This window comes from Raphanus sativus, chromosome 6 (assembly GCF_000801105.2).
Source record: "Raphanus sativus cultivar WK10039 chromosome 6, ASM80110v3, whole genome shotgun sequence".
Lineage (NCBI taxonomy): Eukaryota > Viridiplantae > Streptophyta > Magnoliopsida > Brassicales > Brassicaceae > Raphanus > Raphanus sativus.
Window position 1 is genome coordinate 48,715,065 of NC_079516.1, and position 17,545 is coordinate 48,732,609.

The 17,545-nt window shown below is 39.0% G+C and overlaps 5 protein-coding genes and 2 non-coding genes across 7 annotated transcripts; 3 read left to right on the plus strand and 4 right to left on the minus strand.

The window, feature by feature from the left end:
* Positions 1-2,194: 2,194 nt before the first annotated feature.
* Positions 2,195-5,207, minus strand: LOC108813356 (receptor-like protein EIX1). The gene has a single exon (XM_018585892.2). It carries the CDS (start codon positions 5,118-5,120, stop codon positions 2,298-2,300), a length of 2,823 nt encoding a protein of 940 aa, XP_018441394.2. The 5' UTR covers positions 5,121-5,207; the 3' UTR covers positions 2,195-2,297.
* A 656-nt stretch (positions 5,208-5,863) lies between these two features.
* TRNAT-AGU (transfer RNA threonine (anticodon AGU)) lies at positions 5,864-5,937 on the minus strand. Its single transcript has one exon. It is a non-coding gene; the product is annotated as a tRNA-Thr (tRNA).
* An 89-nt stretch (positions 5,938-6,026) lies between these two features.
* On the plus strand, positions 6,027-8,564 carry LOC108812814 (uncharacterized). The gene has a single exon (XM_018585181.2). The coding sequence runs from the start codon at positions 6,147-6,149 to the stop codon at positions 8,319-8,321; it is 2,175 nt and encodes a 724-aa protein (XP_018440683.2). The 5' UTR covers positions 6,027-6,146; the 3' UTR covers positions 8,322-8,564.
* A 461-nt stretch (positions 8,565-9,025) lies between these two features.
* Positions 9,026-10,110, plus strand: LOC108809170 (phosphatidylinositol N-acetylglucosaminyltransferase subunit C). The gene is given in 2 exon segments (XM_018581302.2): positions 9,026-10,008; positions 10,011-10,110. Coding segments are annotated over 2 exon segments (921 nt in total). The 5' UTR covers positions 9,026-9,122; the 3' UTR covers positions 10,046-10,110.
* Positions 10,111-10,414: 304 nt separating this feature from the next.
* On the plus strand, positions 10,415-10,498 carry TRNAL-CAA (transfer RNA leucine (anticodon CAA)). The gene has a single exon. It is a non-coding gene; the product is annotated as a tRNA-Leu (tRNA).
* A 78-nt stretch (positions 10,499-10,576) lies between these two features.
* On the minus strand, positions 10,577-11,822 carry LOC108810874 (RING-H2 finger protein ATL38). Its single transcript, XM_018582950.2, has one exon. It carries the CDS (start codon positions 11,693-11,695, stop codon positions 10,754-10,756), a length of 942 nt encoding a protein of 313 aa, XP_018438452.2. The 5' UTR covers positions 11,696-11,822; the 3' UTR covers positions 10,577-10,753.
* Positions 11,823-15,776: 3,954 nt separating this feature from the next.
* On the minus strand, positions 15,777-17,056 carry LOC108807033 (E3 ubiquitin-protein ligase ATL9). Its single transcript, XM_056987647.1, has one exon. The coding sequence runs from the start codon at positions 16,948-16,950 to the stop codon at positions 15,835-15,837; it is 1,116 nt and encodes a 371-aa protein (XP_056843627.1). The 5' UTR covers positions 16,951-17,056; the 3' UTR covers positions 15,777-15,834.
* Between the last annotated feature and the right edge of the window lie 489 nt (positions 17,057-17,545).

Here is a 17,545-nt window from a genome sequence, read left to right on the forward strand (position 1 = left end):
ACATTTTATGATCAAACAGTGAAAGAAGTAAAAGAAGAAAAAGAATCAAATAATTAGGTGATTATAGTACGGAAATAAACTTTGAAAATGTGAACAAGGTGATGGCTCATCAATCATCATCTTTGTCTCTTCATACAGGAGAGGAAGAAAAGGTAAGGGAATAGCAGAAGCTATATCATGCCAATTGCCAGAAGATAAACTTTTTTTTTTTGTCAAACCATAATCTATTCTATTAATTCTTCAACATGTCCAATTGAAATTGGGTTATGTCCAATTTAAAATGTAACTACATAAAGTAAACTATAACTACTTCTAAGATATTTATATAACTGCTCCACATTCTATGTGTAAGATTACGTTTGAAAATATAACCGTGAGAGTCAAAACACATATAACTATTAAACGCTGTCGTTTCTTTCTTTGTGAAACCGCATGCATGATTCTTTACAATATGTTTCAATGCTGACCGTTGAGACTTATATCTTATTTATCTTAGGCAGGGATATACATTGACTTCTTAACTCAGTTTTTTTTTCTCGTCAGCAACTTAGTTTTTAGATTTTTTCATTTGATATATAAAATATCAAAAATAGTTTAGATTATTTGAATATTTTGTTAACAAATTAAGATTTATGATATCTGACAAAAATATCAAGATTTTAAAATTCATAAATATATATTTATTTAATAAGTTATTGACATGAAAACTGAAAATCCTAACTTCTTAATCAAAAATTATACAAAACAGATTTAAAAACATAATTAAAAACTAAAAGAAAAGTAAATTTTATCTATTGATTCAACCAGAAGTTTAATCGGTAACCGGGTTCCGGGTTTTAGTGATATCTGCGGATTTTATTGGATTTTTAAATAGTAAGACTTAAAAATTCATAAATATTACATGCGTCATGTGAATAATAAAATTAAACCTTAAATCCAAAGTAAATCAAAAGTAGAACATTTTTAATAAATTGCCAATTACAAAACTGAAAAACCTAACTTCTTTATTAAAAACTATACAATCAGATTTTAAAAACATAATTAAAAACTAAAAGAAAGTAAAAATTATCTATTGGTTCAACCGGTAATCGTATCCGGGTCTTAGTGATTTTTGCAGGTTTTATTAGGTTTTTAAATATTAGTTTTTTTCACAAAATCCAAATCGGATTTATCTTGGGTCACCAAATTTATCGGTTAAACCACATATCCCAATCTGGCTTCAAAACACTGAGTATGAGACTTTTAAAATATATAATTTTTATAATAATTATATAATTAATTTTAAAAAATTATAACCCGCAGATAACCGCAAAATTAAATGAGGCGGATGTCCGTACAAATTATTTGTTTGCAGGCTGTGCGGGTTATATTTTTGACCAAAACAAAATTAAAACCAGCGGGTTGGCGGGTTCGACCGGAAACCCAGCCCTAACCGAACATATACCGGATCGACTTTTTAAATTGCTATTATTGAATAAAATATATTTTGATTAAAATTTACACACAAGTATGATTACAAAAAAAAATATAAAGATAATCACAAAGAAAACACAAATATGAAAATTAAATTAAAACTGATCTAACAGCCAAGGCTTCTGCCATAAGAGGCGACGAGACATGCAAAGAGGTCGCCGAATGATTGGTAGCCGAAACCCGATCATAAAAAAAATACACTGACCGTTTTTTAACAAGTAAAAAATGTAGAGGTCTATATTGTCAACAAGTAAAATATAGAGGCCTACTTTGAAACATTTCTAAATTCGACTCGGTCGTCGTTCACTCATTCACTGCGCAGACTACAGATCACAGTTTGGGTCACTTGAGCCTCTCTCTCTCTTTCTCCAAGGTACTGTTTCTTCTCTGCATCGAGATTCTATCCTTGATGGAGACGGAAGTGGATTATGATTGTCGATTGATGAGTATCTATCCTAGAATCTTCCGATGGTGACTCTATCGTTTCTCTAGGTCACGCTTGATTTAGTCTTACGAACATGAATGTGTTATCTTATAGTGAATTCTTTGTTTTGTTGTTAAGTGTGCCATGTTCTTGTTTAACCTGAACTTTTAGGTTTACAAATTGGTTATTACTGAAAGGATTGGTTGGATGGTATTTTGCAAGTGATGCTGCTGAAAGAAATGTTAATTTCATTCTTCATCAGATTGATTTGTCTTCAGTGGCCAAGTTCCTGTTAAGTGGATACAACTTGTTCAGCTCAGCGCTGGTAATTTTATTATTATTTGGGAATGATCAGGTACATTATTTTTTGTAAGGTACATTGTAGTACCGTATGTTGTTACTATAACAATCTCCTATTAACGTCTTGAGGACATTTTTTAGGAAGTGGTTTCCCACAGAGCAACTCGTTTCCTATGTAAATGGACGGATCTTGAAACTTCGGCAGCTTTGGTATGCGCCCTTCCAGTTTATTGAACGAAAGGTTCAGCTTCTGCAGAGAAGATATCACTGACAAGCTCTCAGGAATGGCACCAGAAAACATGTTTCTCGACAGATCAAGCGTCTCCAAGCGACCGAGTTTTGAAATCTCCCCGGGGATGCTTCCTGCTATCGAGTTTCTTGATAAGTTCAGGATTCTAAGGTAAGAGAGGTCCAAGATCTCCGCTGGGATCTCTCCGTTTATGTTGTTTCCAGATAGATTGATGCTGTTGACAATATCTTGGTATTTACGAGCTCTCGTAACGACGAAGACAAGATTCTGGAACACCTCGAAGTTTGTTGTACCACGAGCAATGGCTGTGAGGTTGCTAATGCATTTTGGAACCGGGCCTGATATTTTGTTTCCCGAGAGATCAAGAATGTGTAGATTGGGAACGCTGCAGAGACTATCTGGGATTTGACCATCGAAGGAGTTACTCTGCAGACGAAGCATGAACAGAGAAGAGAGCTTACTTAGCCACGACGGAAGTGTCCCACTCAGCTTGTTTCCTCCAAGATCAATGTTCGTAAGACCAGAGCAGTTCTGAAGCGTGTCTGGGATTTTACCTCGCAATGCGTTCTGGTTCAGAAGCAAGACGCTGAGAGAAGGCAACACGCCGAGAGAGGGAGGTATCTCGCCTGATAAGCTGTTCTCAGAGGCGTCGATTCCGTAAAGCATGAAGGAACGGTGCCAGCAGTTTGGGAAGCTACCGGAGAAACGGTTGTTTCTTAGGGAGAGAATCTGCAGTCCGGAGACTTCACATAGAGACGATGGGATCTCTCCGGTGAAGCTGTTGTGAAAGAGGTATAGCTTTTCCATCCTTGGCATCAAGACGTTTATGTTGGCTGGAAGAGGACCAGAGAAGTTGTTCTCGTAAAGACGAAGCTCTGTTGCGTTTGTTGTCCAGAGAGGGAAAGGGCCTTGGAAGTTGTTGGAGCTCAAGTCAACGGTGTTTAAATTAGGGAACACAAGGTTTTGAGGTAATGTACCTTTGATTCTGTTGTTTGCTAGAATCAGGTACGTTACATCAGAAGCTATACCGGAGAACCAGGTGTGGGGTATTGCGTCTGCAATGCCAGTGTTCCTGAGTGTGACAGAGTTGAGTTCGGTTTGTACTTGAAGCCACATTGGAAACTTAGGTCCGATCCGGCAGTTCTCGATGTTGATCAGCTCCAGTCTGAAAGGAGGAACCCATGTAGATGGGACCTTAAAGACGAGAGATCTGTTTGGTTGAGTGTTGAGACGGAAGCTTTTCAAGCTTCTTAGATTGACGAAATGAGACTTGAGGAGAACGCCTTCCCATGTGTTGGCCATCAAGTCTAGATCCACAAGCTCAGCAAGCTTCCCCAAGCTCTCTGGGATGTTCCCGTTCATGGCGTTGAAAGAAAGATCAAGTCTCTTCAGTGAAACCATGTTTCCTATAGAAGAAGGGATCGAACCCGTGAAGGAGTTGGATGAAAGATCCAGAATCTGTAGTTTCCTCAACGCTCCAAGCGACTCGGGTAATGTCCCAGCTAACTTGTTGGAACTGAGATCGAGAAAGACCAAGCTATTGTCTTTGTTTTTGGAGAATGCGTCTAGAAACCCGTTGATTTGACCGTTGAGTTCGTTTGCAGAGAGGTCTAGATACTTCATCTGAGGAAGCTCTCCAAGGACCGATGGAACTTCTCCCGTGAGTCCGAGATTATTAGACAGATCTAATGTCTCCAGAAGCTTGAGGTTCTTGAATCCGGAAGGAATGGATCCCTGGAGAAAGTCCCATCTGAGGAACAGCTTTCTGAGGCTGGTGAGATCAAAGAGCCAGTTGGGTATCGGCGAGCTGAGTGAGTTTTCAGATAAATCAAGAACTTCGAGGAGCTTCAGATTTGCTGACGAAGACAAGGAGAGAGGTAAGTTCTTGAGCTCGCTGTTGAACAAGTGCAACTCCTTCAGGTTTGAGAGTTTACTGAAATCATGTAACCAGGTTTCACCGGCACCGCTTAGATTCACATACCCCATGTTGAGGTAAGTCAGTGAAGAAGACAGACCCGAAAGCCACTTGAGGTCGCTTGCGCGCAAAGCGAACGTACCGGAGTCACTAAACGACTCAGCGTACAGGTCAAGAGATTCAAGCTTCGACAAGTTGCCAAGATTCGGAGGAACTTCACCGGAGAACGATGAGGAAGAAAGATTCAAGTACCTCAGAGTAACGATGTGTCCGATGAACTCAGGGATCACCAGGCCGTTGAAGTCGTTTGAACTCAAGTCAAGATAGCTCAAGAACTTGAGACGGGTCAGAGACTGATGGATCTTACCCCGCAAGCAACCTCTTTTGTACTCATCGGAGTTCACTAATTGACTCGGGTTTCTGAGATCAATCTTGATGACGTGGTTACTCCTGGCGTCGCAGAGAACACCAGTCCAGCTGCAGCAGTCAGGTCCGGACCAAGAAGAGAGCCGACCGGAAAGATCGGTAAGTGACTGTTTGAAGGTGAGAAGAGCTTCTCGCTCGGTGGATATGCATTTAGGACTAGCCGCTGATCCTAAATCAGGGCTGTTGAGAAGAAAGATGAGAACAAGAAAGGAGAAGAAGAAGCTTGGCCTGAGCTTGAGGTCCATACTTGAGCTATGTTTGTCTGTTTGTTGGTTTCTTTTGTCAAAAACGTTTATATAGATGTTGAAACGCAGACATATTAGACCCAGCATTGTGTATAATACACAAACTGAATCATGTTTCTACGCGTATATCTGTATCAGATACAAACGCGGTTTATATCACAATTTAATATTATCTAAATATGAATAAGGACATGTGAAAAATGGCTGGCGTGCATCGAGCTTAGTGCAATTAGATATTTGATCATTACATGGCTCGTGGTGGTGTTTTGTGGGATGACCACTCGTCCATTCATACTGCAGCTGTTAGATATTTTGGGATCTTGTCTATTACTGTCTGAACAACGAAGCAATTCCCCGGAATGGGCTTTCAGGCCCATAGAAATGGTAACATTTTTGGGTCTTCTCTCTATGGACTTTTAAAAGCATCCAATTATTTTGCCTCTAGATCAATTACATTGATACCGGCTTGTGCAGACAGATGCAGATGGTTTTTCACAATTGTAGTTCTATTGCAGGCATGTCATTATCTGCTTATATATTCTAACCATCTTCGGGTAATATCACTTTGATGTTTGTGACATCTTTTTACGCATTATCTTTCATCAAACTCTAGTTATCCTTTTTACAAACATTAATAATACAGTCATACATGAATTCAGAAATAGAAGTATCTATTATATGTCTCAGTACATACAACTCGATAGCCAAGACAGTAACGAAGACTCGTACCAAAAAAAACTCAAGTCGTCTGTAATGAAGACTGTTGTATCTATTACTCGGAAAGTTTGTATGCAATTGCCAAAAAAAAAAATCTAAAAATACAACCATTATGCTTTCATTGAGAGTTGAACTCAAGACCTCCCGCTTACTAAACGGGTGCTCTAACCAACTGAGCTATGAAAGCTTTGTTTGAACGTTTTTAAACAACGTTAAAGACCTATACATTATGATTCAAACAAATCCTTGTATCTATCTATCTCTAATAAAAAACGCAATTTCACAAATCAAGCTTCAGTTATTTTTTCACTAGACTCAGACTAGGAGGGTTTTAGGTTTTCATCGTGAAACCGCCAATCGAATTTGATCAGAGGCGAAATCGTGATTCCAAGAGATATGGGTGCTCAGAAGAAAGGCGGCGGCGCTAGGGTGGTTTCAGACGACTCCGAGGAGCAGAGCCGCCAACGTCTCCAAGCCATCCTCCTCGCCGACAGCTTCACAACGAAGTTCCGTCCCGTAACCCTAGAACGCCCCAAGGTACTCTTACCACTAGCGAACGTCCCGATGATCGATTACACCTTAGCCTGGCTCGAATCCGCCGGAATCGAAGAGGTATTCGTCTTCTGCTGCGCTCACTCCACGCAAATCATCGACTACCTCGAAACCTCCGAGTGGCACACGCACCCGAACCTGGCGGTGAGAACGATCGAATCCCACAAATCGATCAGCGCCGGAGACGCCTTGCGTTACATCTACGAGCAGCAGACGGAGACGTCTCAGATCCAAGGCGACTTCGTCCTCGTGAGCGGAGACACCGTGAGCAACATGCCGCTCGCGGATCTGATCCGAGAACACAGGGAGAGGAAGAAGAGAGACGAGAAAGCCATCATGACGATGGTCATCAAGAAGTCGAAACCGTCTCCGATCACGCACCAGTCGAGGCTAGGAACAGATCAGCTCTTCATCGCTGTGGATCCCGTGACGAAGCAGCTTCTCCATTACGAGGAGGATAAGGTCGATCATCACGCGAGAGGAGGGAGTGTTTGCTTGGATAAGTCGTTGATGGAGAGCAATCCGTCTGTGTTGCTTTACAACGATATGCAGGATTGCAACATTGATATATGCTCTCCTGAGGTGCTTAGTCTCTTTGAGGATAACTTTGATTATCAGCATTTGCGGCGTCATTTTGTGAAAGGTGTGCTTGTTGATGATATCATGGGGTATAAGATCTTTACTCATGAGATTGGGTCGAGTTACGCTGCTAGGGTTGATAATTTCAGGAGCTATGATACTGTTAGCAAGGATATTATTCAGAGGTGGACGTATCCTTATGTGCCTGATATCAATTTCGGTGGGAACCGTCCTCTGAAGGTTGGGAGACAAGGGATATACAGGGCTTGTGATGCGGTTCTGTCGCGTTCTGCTGATGTTGGGGCTTCCAGTGTTGTTGGTTACGGGACGAAGATTGGGAATGGGGATAGGATCTTGAACTCGGTTATTGGGAATGGATGTTCTATTGGTTCGAATGTGGTGATTGAAGGGTCTTATATATGGAACAATGTTACGATTGAAGATGGGTGTGAGATAAGGAACGCTATTGTCTGTGATGGGGTGAGGATCAGAGCAGGGGCTGTTTTGGAACCAGGTGTTGTTCTGTCTTTCAATGTTGTGGTTGGGAGGGGCTTTGTTGTACCTGCGTATTCAAAGGTTTCGTTGCTTCAACAGCCGATGAAGGAAGACAGCGATGAAGAGCTGGAATATGCTGATAGTAGCAGCGGGACTGCAGATCGTTTGTCGGGCTTGAGTTTGGAAATGGAGTCCAAGGCATCTGAGCTTGGTCCTGATGGAGCAGGTTACATATGGGAAGTATGTGAAGGGGCACACGATGAGGAGTGGAAGCATTCTGTTGCACCAATCCCTGAGGATAAACTTGCTGAGATCGCTCAGGCTATGGACGATGATGACATGGAGGACGAAAGTGTTGTCCCGACTTCTGGAGAGTTGAAATCTGATGCTGATAGTATCAACACTGATGTGAATGATCCAGGTGATGATTATAGCTACTTTGAGAAAGAAGTTGAAGGTACCTTCTTAAGGGCCGTTGAGGAGGGTATCAAAGTGGAACTTGGAATTTTGGAGATTAACTCACTTCGTTTGTCATACAACATGGAATCTGCGGATTGTGCTGGAGCAATATTCTACTCTATGATGAAGCATGCAGTTGATAATCCACACAGCTCTGCTAGTGAGCTGTTTAAAAACGCCTCGAACATCATTGCAAAGTGGAAGGGACTTCTCGGGTTCTATGTGAAGCAAACTGATGAACAGATAGAAGTGATAATGAAGTTTGAAGAGATGTGTCAAGAAACTGCAAAGGAGTTGGGACCTTTGTTTGCTCAGATTCTGCATGTTCTGTATGATAAAGATGTGGTGCAGGAAGATGCGATTCTGAGATGGGCGGAAGAGAAAGCCGGTGCGGATGAAGCTGACAAAGTTTATCTGCAGCAATGTGAGACGTTCATACAGTGGCTCAAGGATGCTTCTGAGGAGGAAGATGAAGAAGATGACTGAACTGGTAATGATAATTCTACCTACTTTGAAAGCCATTTGAGATGGTCTCATATTTTGATTGATCATTTACGTGTTGAGAGATGCTCTACTTTTATCAACAAACCTTATTTTCCATCTTTGTTCTTCTGTTGTTTAGTGAGATACTGTCTCAGCCATTTGCAGAAGTGCTTGGCATGTATTTTGACTAAATCTCATGTTTAGCCATCTTTTCCCGACTTCAGTAATCAATGTTTATTCTTAAAACTTGATCGAAGCAACTAATGTTAACCTGTAACTTTGAGTTAACAACCAAAAACATTTGAACACTTTTTCCATATACTAATGTAACAGAGAAAACACCCCACTACTGTAAGCTGTACTTTACACCTAACACATCATTGACGATAGCAACCCAATTATCAGAATCCACACAAAGAAAACAAAACATAATAATCAAGGTGCCTCTTACAGATTCACACAAAAAAACTAAAAGAGTATGATCTAAGATATAATGGGTTAACCTCGCAAGTGCCCTTTGTGTTTGGACCAGAGATGCATAAGAATCGAGAATCCTAGACAGAACACCAACAGATGCTTTTGGACAAACCAATATGAAAACCGACTGAGATTTTCTTTTATTATAAGGACCTTTGTCTTAACACAATTGCGTAAAAACCCCAAAGTATTTCCAATAACACCCATGTACTTTATCTTATTTACAAAATGCACCACAAATTCGCAAGATCTTCCGTAGCGTATTCTCTCTCTTCCTCTCGATTAAGCGCTTCTTCGATCCTCCGTCGCCGTAACTCAAATCTCACGATGGACAAGCCCCTCGCCGGAGACTCTCCTCCTCCTCGGCCCAAATGGCGTAAAGTAGCGTACGGAGGGATGCAGATCGGATACGACGACAACTACACAGACGAAACCTTCCTCGAAGAGATGGTGATGAACGCCAACGTCGTCCGCCGCGACTTGCTCAAAGCGATGAAAGACTCCGTCTCCATCTCCCAGTACCTCTGCATCGTCGCCCTCGTCGTCCTCGTCTGGTTCCACACTCTCCAATCATCCTTAGACGAGAACTCCCTCCTCCTCCTCGATCTCTCCCTCTTAGCCTCAGGCTTCCTCGTCCTCCTCCTCACCGAAGAGAACATGCTCTCCTTCACCCTCCTCATGCGTTACCTCGTCAACATCACCTTCTTCACTACAGGACTCTACATCCTAGCTCCTGTCTACCAGACCCTAACGAGATCAATCAGCTCCGATTCGATCTGGGCGGTTACTGTTTGTCTTCTTCTGCTTCACCTCTTCTTGCACGATTACTCCGGGTCAACCATCAGAGCTCCGGGAGCGTTGCTGAAGAACAACAGTCCGAGCTTGACGAGCTGTGTCTCCGTGAACGCTTCGATTGTCGCCTCTGTGTTCGTCGCTTCGAGGCTTCCTTCGAGGGGACACGTCTTCGCTGTGATGCTCTTCTCGCTTCAGGTGTTTCTGTTCGCTCCTCTCGTTGCTTACTGCATCAAGAAGTTCTCGTTTGGGTTGCATCTGGGCTTCTCGTTTGCGTTGGTGGGTTTGACGCTCTACTCTGTTTATGTGTTGCATAGGTTGTTCTTTGTTCTGTTTCTTGTTATTGTGGTTGTTGTTAATGTTGTGTGTCCTTATTGGCTGATAAGGATGCAGGAGTACAAGTTTGAGATTAATGGTCCTTGGATGAGGCTAAGCTCTGTTTTGACATTACTGATTGATTGATATTATTCTTTTGTAGCTAAGCATTGCTTTTAATATTTACAGATTTGTTATTCTTTTGTAGTTTGTCTGAGTGGTTTTTGATATTTATCCTGTGTTCACCTCCTTTTCTGTAGCTGATCTGTTACATTTCATATCAATCTTTAAATCCTCTCCTTCCTTCAGTCAGCATGTTCCTCACACCAAAGAAGAAGGATGATAAGATATAGGGACAGTATTCTATAGTTCCCATACTGATAGACTGATTAGTTTTCATGTTGAATTGTATGCGCTTGACATTTTGCATCAGTTGGACGTTGCAAACATAGATTTCAAAATGTTATTATTAGTAAATACACTATAGTATGTCATCACATCCTCTCAAAAGTGTCAGGATGGCCGAGTGGTCTAAGGCGCCAGACTCAAGTTCTGGTCTTCGAAAGAGGGCGTGGGTTCAAATCCCACTTCTGACATTTATTATTCTTTTTTTTTTTCATTTTCCTCTAAAATTGACATGTTCAAAAACAAATGATCGCAAAACAAAATGTTGCAACAAAAAACACTTAAAAGCTGACATACTTACACTCGATCATCTGGTTGGACTTCTTTACATGATTGTACATTTATAATTCCATTTTTTTTCATTTTTCTCTAAAATTGTCAAGTTCCAAAGACAAATGATCGCAAACAAAATGTTGCAACAAAAACACACTTAAAAGTTTGCATTCTTACACTAGATCATCTGGTCGGAGTTCTCTAGACGACGTCTCACTATTCGGCGGAGCCACCACATCTCTTCCGGACCATACACAATGATCAGTGATGAAGGAATAAGTCACTGAACGTATCCGCCGATCGTTCTTATAGTTACACCATTCTTCTGACAGGACACTCCTCTCGCTTCCGACACTTCTGCTTCTGTAGAAACCCCGCGAGCCTCTCACCTGAGTTCTCACCACTCTCTTCTTTATCAGTCGCCTCAGCACATCATCTGGTAACCGGAGTGTAAACCGGTCTAAACTCCCTACCAGTTCAGCCCCACAATGTCCGGTCGAATGAGATCTCGAGAATAATATATCAGAGATTCGGCTATAGGACAATCTCATTGACCTTGACCGAGGCTGTCTGCTGATCCCATTGCCCCTCACGTGCGCTTCTGTAGTACTAGTAGTATCTATAACTCCAAGTTCAGGATCTGGGTCTCTCCCTTCACCCGGTTGGAAATCCAGGTCCACACGGCAGAGCGGACACGTGGAGTGATCAGAGAGCCAGACACTTACACAATCAGCATGATACACGTGACAACAATTAGGCATCAAACTCAGCGTGTCATCGTCTTGGAACTCACAAAGACACACCACACACTCGACCCCGCCTTTCCCGATCCTCTGCTCCTTCACCTCAGAGTATAGAAACGTCTGAAACGACTCCACGACAGCCGCATCGATCCCACGCCCCGTCCTAGCCCTCCTCAAGATTCGGAGTTCGTGTTCGGAGTGGGTAGATAGGTTTACGGATTGCTCTACCGTGTAAAACCGGCGAGAGGTCCAGCGAAAGCAAACCGAAGCCAAACCCACGATGAAGATGGAGAAGATTATAGCCGTCGTTACCATGATGGCTAGGTCGCTTTCATGCCCCTCGACTCCTAGCTGCTGCACATCGTCCGGCATATCTACTGCTTCGAGATTTTTTAACAATCTAATATGACTTTTATGAACAAAAGAGTAGTCAATTCTTTTTTTAATACATTTTCTTCTTTTAGCTTTATAGATAAACAAAATTACGAGAACGTAATCTGTCCAGTCTCAAAACGTGTGGCAATTCGATTTTTATATCAAACATTGCATATAATGAATAAGCTGATATGCAAATACATAATAAGTTTGCCATGAACCAAATTATAAAAGAATACAAAATCTTCTTAAATTGATACATAATGGACCAATGATATCTTTATTACCTACTGTGTTTATATGGTCTATGTTGGACCAATTTGTTGGTTTCTGTATAAATCTTCGAGTAATTACTCCAACCGTTGAATAACGTAGGAAATGCCATCTGTCAATACTCAATAGTTAATGATTGAGGGAAAGAAATTGACTTTTCTTACACATGAAATTTGCTGGGGGTAAATTTATTTTAATCAGATATCAACCACTCCTCTGGTGACACGTAACACTATTCTACATATGGTATGATTGATATGATTAACATCCTAATACGTAACGTCTTGGTATTCCAGGTTTATTGGTCCAGTCAAACCTACGAGTATAGTTGGTCCCTTCAGAATAACGCCAATTGACAGGAAACACCCATGACATAATTCTGAAACACGGTACTCGAATTTGATCATTTTAGAAGCACTTTCTTAGACTGTTATGGACCGTATGGTATAAAACTATTTAACGCACACAAGGAAAAACATTGGTTTGGGAATCAAATATTTAGTGAATGTCAGCATAAGTCTATCAAACCCATGTTCTAAAACGCGGCCGCCGTGCCCGTTTAATCGGCGTTAAAACGCTATGCGGTGAGGAGCCGCGGCGATTTGATCCAATTCGCCTAAAAAATCGGATCCTCAGCAAAAATATCATATTTCGAAGTTTTATGCAGAGAATCTTATGATTCGGTTAAAATCTGGCATAATAGGGTCAAGAATCATCGAAAACGGATGAGAATCGTGGGAAAACAGAGAGAAAATGCAGCATTTAGGGTTTCTGGTTCGACAGGTGAGATGAAAAAGATAGGGACATTTTCGTAATTTGTGCTCATTAAAGAAAAAAGGTAAAAAACAGCAAAAAAACCCTTTCTTCCCTTGAACCGGGTTATGACATTTACTTACTAGCACACAAACCGCTAGAATACGATAAAACTTCAGTTATTATTTACATATAATTATATATATAATAAAAACACACAAAACTAATCCCCGATTAATCCACGATTAATCTCCGATTTTTTCGCAACTCGCTAGGCCCAACCCGAGCGTACGCACAGCGCCTACCGAGTTTTCGAACATACTATTTTCTACTATTCATGAAACTTTGCAAATTAATAAAAGTGAAGAAATCACAGGCGTCTAATTTTTTTGTTTTTTTCTAAAAGATAGAAGAAGCATGTAACTCGAAATAAAATGTTTCATCTACTTTTTAAGTTGTAAAACACTTTTTTTTTGTTTTTTTTACCAAATCAACACTTTTTATTTTTAATTTTTTTTTCTATTTTTATGGAAACACTTTTTTTGTAACATATGTAAACATAATATTATATTCATTTATCTTGTAAATCTTATTCTATTTAAAACAACATTTGTTTTGTATGTACACCATATTTATCATATATATCTTAAATTTAGTATATCGTTTATTTTTTAACAATATTTCATATTTAAATTTATGTTATGTATAATACTAAATATATTGTATTTTATTTTCAAAATCTGGTAATATCTATAGTGTATTATTATTATTTGACATCATACTTTGTTTCTTTAAGAAGATGTTATTTTCTTTCAGAAGATTAAATTGATGTATTGCTTAATATTAAAGTTCAAAACTTTATACTACTTTTCCTAAAATTATCATTCTTTTAGATCATCCAAAATTTATATATATATATATATATATATATATAAAAATTAATTTAATATTATACTTTTGAATAAAATTTATAGTTATGTCATTTTATAAATTATTATTCTAAAAATAATTACTTTTAGTTATGAAATATAATATAAATTTTATCTAAATTATTTTAAATTTATAAAGTATTTTTGACAATCTTTTATCCATTTTCGTCATTCAAATATATGTTTTTAAATGTTAGATATGCTTGATCCACACTAGTACATTAGACTTACTTGATATTCTTTTGTTTAATTTAATTTGTTTGATCCGTCGGCTCGTTCAATCAATGATTGATCCATTTTTCATTTTAATTCGAAGTTTCAATCACTTCTCGTACAAGTGTAAGTTTCATTATAAACTGAGTGTTATTTGATATTCAAAATAAATTCTGTTATAATATTGAAGCTAGACTATCATTAATTAAGTTCTGTACTTCAAAATAATGTTTATCAGCTAATGAAGAAATATCATGCACCCTTTGGATTCACAAGAGGAAATTCTCAAATTCATCCTGTTTAATTAGAAAAGTTGGTGTTTTATCGGCAGTTCGGGTATAATAATGTTACAAATATTTATAAAATATATATTATCGATTTAAATACTATTAAATTAAATTATTGTTCATATATTCAAAATATTTAATAATAAATTAAACAAAACAATTTTATGTATACTATTTCCATCATAACATAAATGTTTTTATTACATAAAGTAAACTTGAAAACACTCATGCATTTAAATTATTTAGAAATAAATAATTATTAAATTATTTATATATGAAAAAAAGTTTTTATTATAAAAAAAATATTTTTGTTGCATAAAAGAAATTTTAGAACACTCAACTATACATAAATTCTATACAAAAAGATATTCATATATGTCTTCTCTTTTAATTTTTTAAATTTATGATCAAAAAGATTTTAGAGATAATACAATATGAACTATTTTTAGATAATGATAATTATTAAATTTATCAAAAAATGATAATGATAAATTTATCAAAGTAATGATAATTAGTTTGTCAAAAAAAGACAATGATAATTATTAAATCAATGAATTTTTTTATTTTATAGTTAATTATATATTAACAAATATAATTATTTTCATTAAGGACTGTAAAGACTTTAACTAGTCTAATATTTAGCGTAATAACTTAAAACCTAAAAATTATTTCGCAAATAATATTATAAATATTTTGTAAATATGATGGTAGGTTGTGAGATTTCAACTCTTGGCAACTTATGACTAGTATGCAAAAAAGCACTCACAACGAACTAGTAATCCAGTTTAAGGTTTCTAACTGTTATATATATATGAGGGAGACTCTTGTTCCAGTAGATGAAAAAAAGTTTACAAGTTACAAAATTGTAATCTCATTCTTAATTCTACTTGATAAAAGTTCTACACAAAAGAAAAAACATAAAATTCTTCCGTTAGTAAAGAAAAAGCAACTCTCTGTTTAATATCTAAAAACTTAGACAGATATCTTATATGGGTTAAGCTTTTAAACCGACTTAATATTTGCCACATTTTCTTCTCTTATATGGGTTATGTGATATGTCATGACACTTTCGGCCAATATCCGTTTTCCTTTTTTCTTCCTTAATCCTCAAAATATATTCGATCCAAGTAAATGACTAAATATTTGGTAGTCGATAACGATATTATAATTTTGCCAAAATTCAATCTGAGATTAGCATAAATGTTATAAATGGTAAACAAGAAAGTTACGGTTAACTTTCCCACCAAAAAAGCTTTAGACATTCAAATTGGTATCAGATCACAATGTGCCATCGTATAGGCTAGCTAGAAAATAGAAGTTCTTGGAGAGAATCGTAGTGACTTTGGATTGGCTCTAGTTAGCAGTTATCTGAACTTCAAGATGTTTGTAGTGAAGTGAACCGAAACTCATCATATTTCTTGAAATGCTTTTTTCATTATGTGTTGGTGAACTAAGCTTTAATAAAGCTCTTGCTCATTGTACAATACATACCCTTAAAAGATTCACAATTTCACACATACAATGTTTTTCTTTCAGAAACCTGATGATCATCAAATGGAACTTTTTCAACAAAAAAAATATTTGTCATGTTTGTTGGTCATATATATGCTCAAGAAGTCAAAAAGCAAACAAGACACATCACATGTAGTTTCATAAACCAAATTATCTTCAAGAATCTTATTTACACTCGTTCATCTGGTCGGAGCCGTTCGAAAGACCGTTCACCAGATTCAGCAGCCGCCGGAAAATTCTTCGGCGGAGCCACCGTATCTCCACTGAAAGTAGACCGTACGGAACCGCTCCGGAAAGAAAAGGAGAAAGAGAGAGAATGCAACCGTCGGTTGTTATTACGATTCTTCCGACCGTACGAGAACACGCCGCCGCTCCCGACGCTCCCGCTTCTGAAACCGCTCCGCGAACTCCTCGCCTGAGGCAACGTCACGTTTCTTATCGTCCTCGTCTTCATCAGCTGCCTATGTACATCATCCGGCAGCCTCAGCGTAAACCGGTCGAGATCTCCAACCGGTTGAACCAGCGAATGACCGGTCGAGTGAGACCTCGGGACAAGAATACCGGTCAAACTCCAGCTGGCTAAACCCGTTGACTTTGACCGTGGCGTTACGTTGTTGCTATTGGTCCAGGCCACGCCGTCCAGCAAATGCCTGTCCGAAGCTTCCAAAACCCCTCCTCTCTCAGGATCCGAACCCGACGAAACCGTACCCGGATCCGAACTCAAGTCGCTCTTATCGCCGCCACCATCCTGTTTCTGAACAAGATCAGCTCTGCAGAGAGGACACGTGGAACGTTCCGAGAGCCAGACGTCAACACAATCGGCGTGGAACACGTGGCAACAAGGAGGCATCAAACGCAGCGTCTCCTCGTCCTCGAACTCGCAGAGACAAACCGCACACTCCACACCGCCTTTCCCGATCCTCACCGCCTTCACATCCGAGTAGACAAACGTCGGGAACGACTCTATAACCTCCGGTTCGAGCCCACGCGCCGCCGACCTTCTGACCCTGACAACGCCGGGTGCATCACCTGCGTCGGTGAGTCCGAAAACAGAAGGCCGGGAGTAGTAAGGCACGGAGCTTCGGCGGCAGAAGATGGAGCCGAAGACCATGATGAAGACAACGAAGAACAAGACCGTTATCACTATAACGACCGGGTCGCTGGCTCTCGTTCGGGGAACAGGCGGTGTGGACTGACCTGATCCATACGGTAATGAGTGGAGCAAGAGCAAGATGAGTAATAACGAACCGCTCTGTGGGATCCAACGGTTGTAAATGATCGCCATATGATTACTACCATCGTATGCAAGTGGAGGAGAAATGTTTTGGTGGTAAGTTATATGGTGGAAGAGTCAACGTCTGGTTGTGAAATCCACGGTGGGGGTGTAGAGAGTGGCTGCGTCACTGTGGATAACAGCACTTTGGTTAATTGTAAATTATTAAATGGGAATTTATTTTGGATTTGATCTGTTCACAACTTTGACTTTGAACAAGTCTAGTGTATATCCATTTTTTGTATTTTTATAAGCTAGGAATGAACATCACTTATTCCAAATAGAATTAGAAAATCTTATAAAATTTAAGTACTATATCTTACAAGAAAAGATAAATTACTGTTCAGCGCATTATTTTGGTAAATATATTTGAATTAAAAAAAATCTAAATTCATGGATCCAGAAGGGCAATCCATCTAATATTATATTCATGACATGAGAATAAGATTAAACAAATCAACCTGCAATATTAAACATGTTACCTCCTATGTTCATTTAACTACTTTTAGTTTTAAAAACCCATTTGATCCGGTGATGATCAAAGATTCATTAATGATTTTGCACCAAAGTATTTTAATTTCAATTTCCGAAAAATGGTAAATTAAAA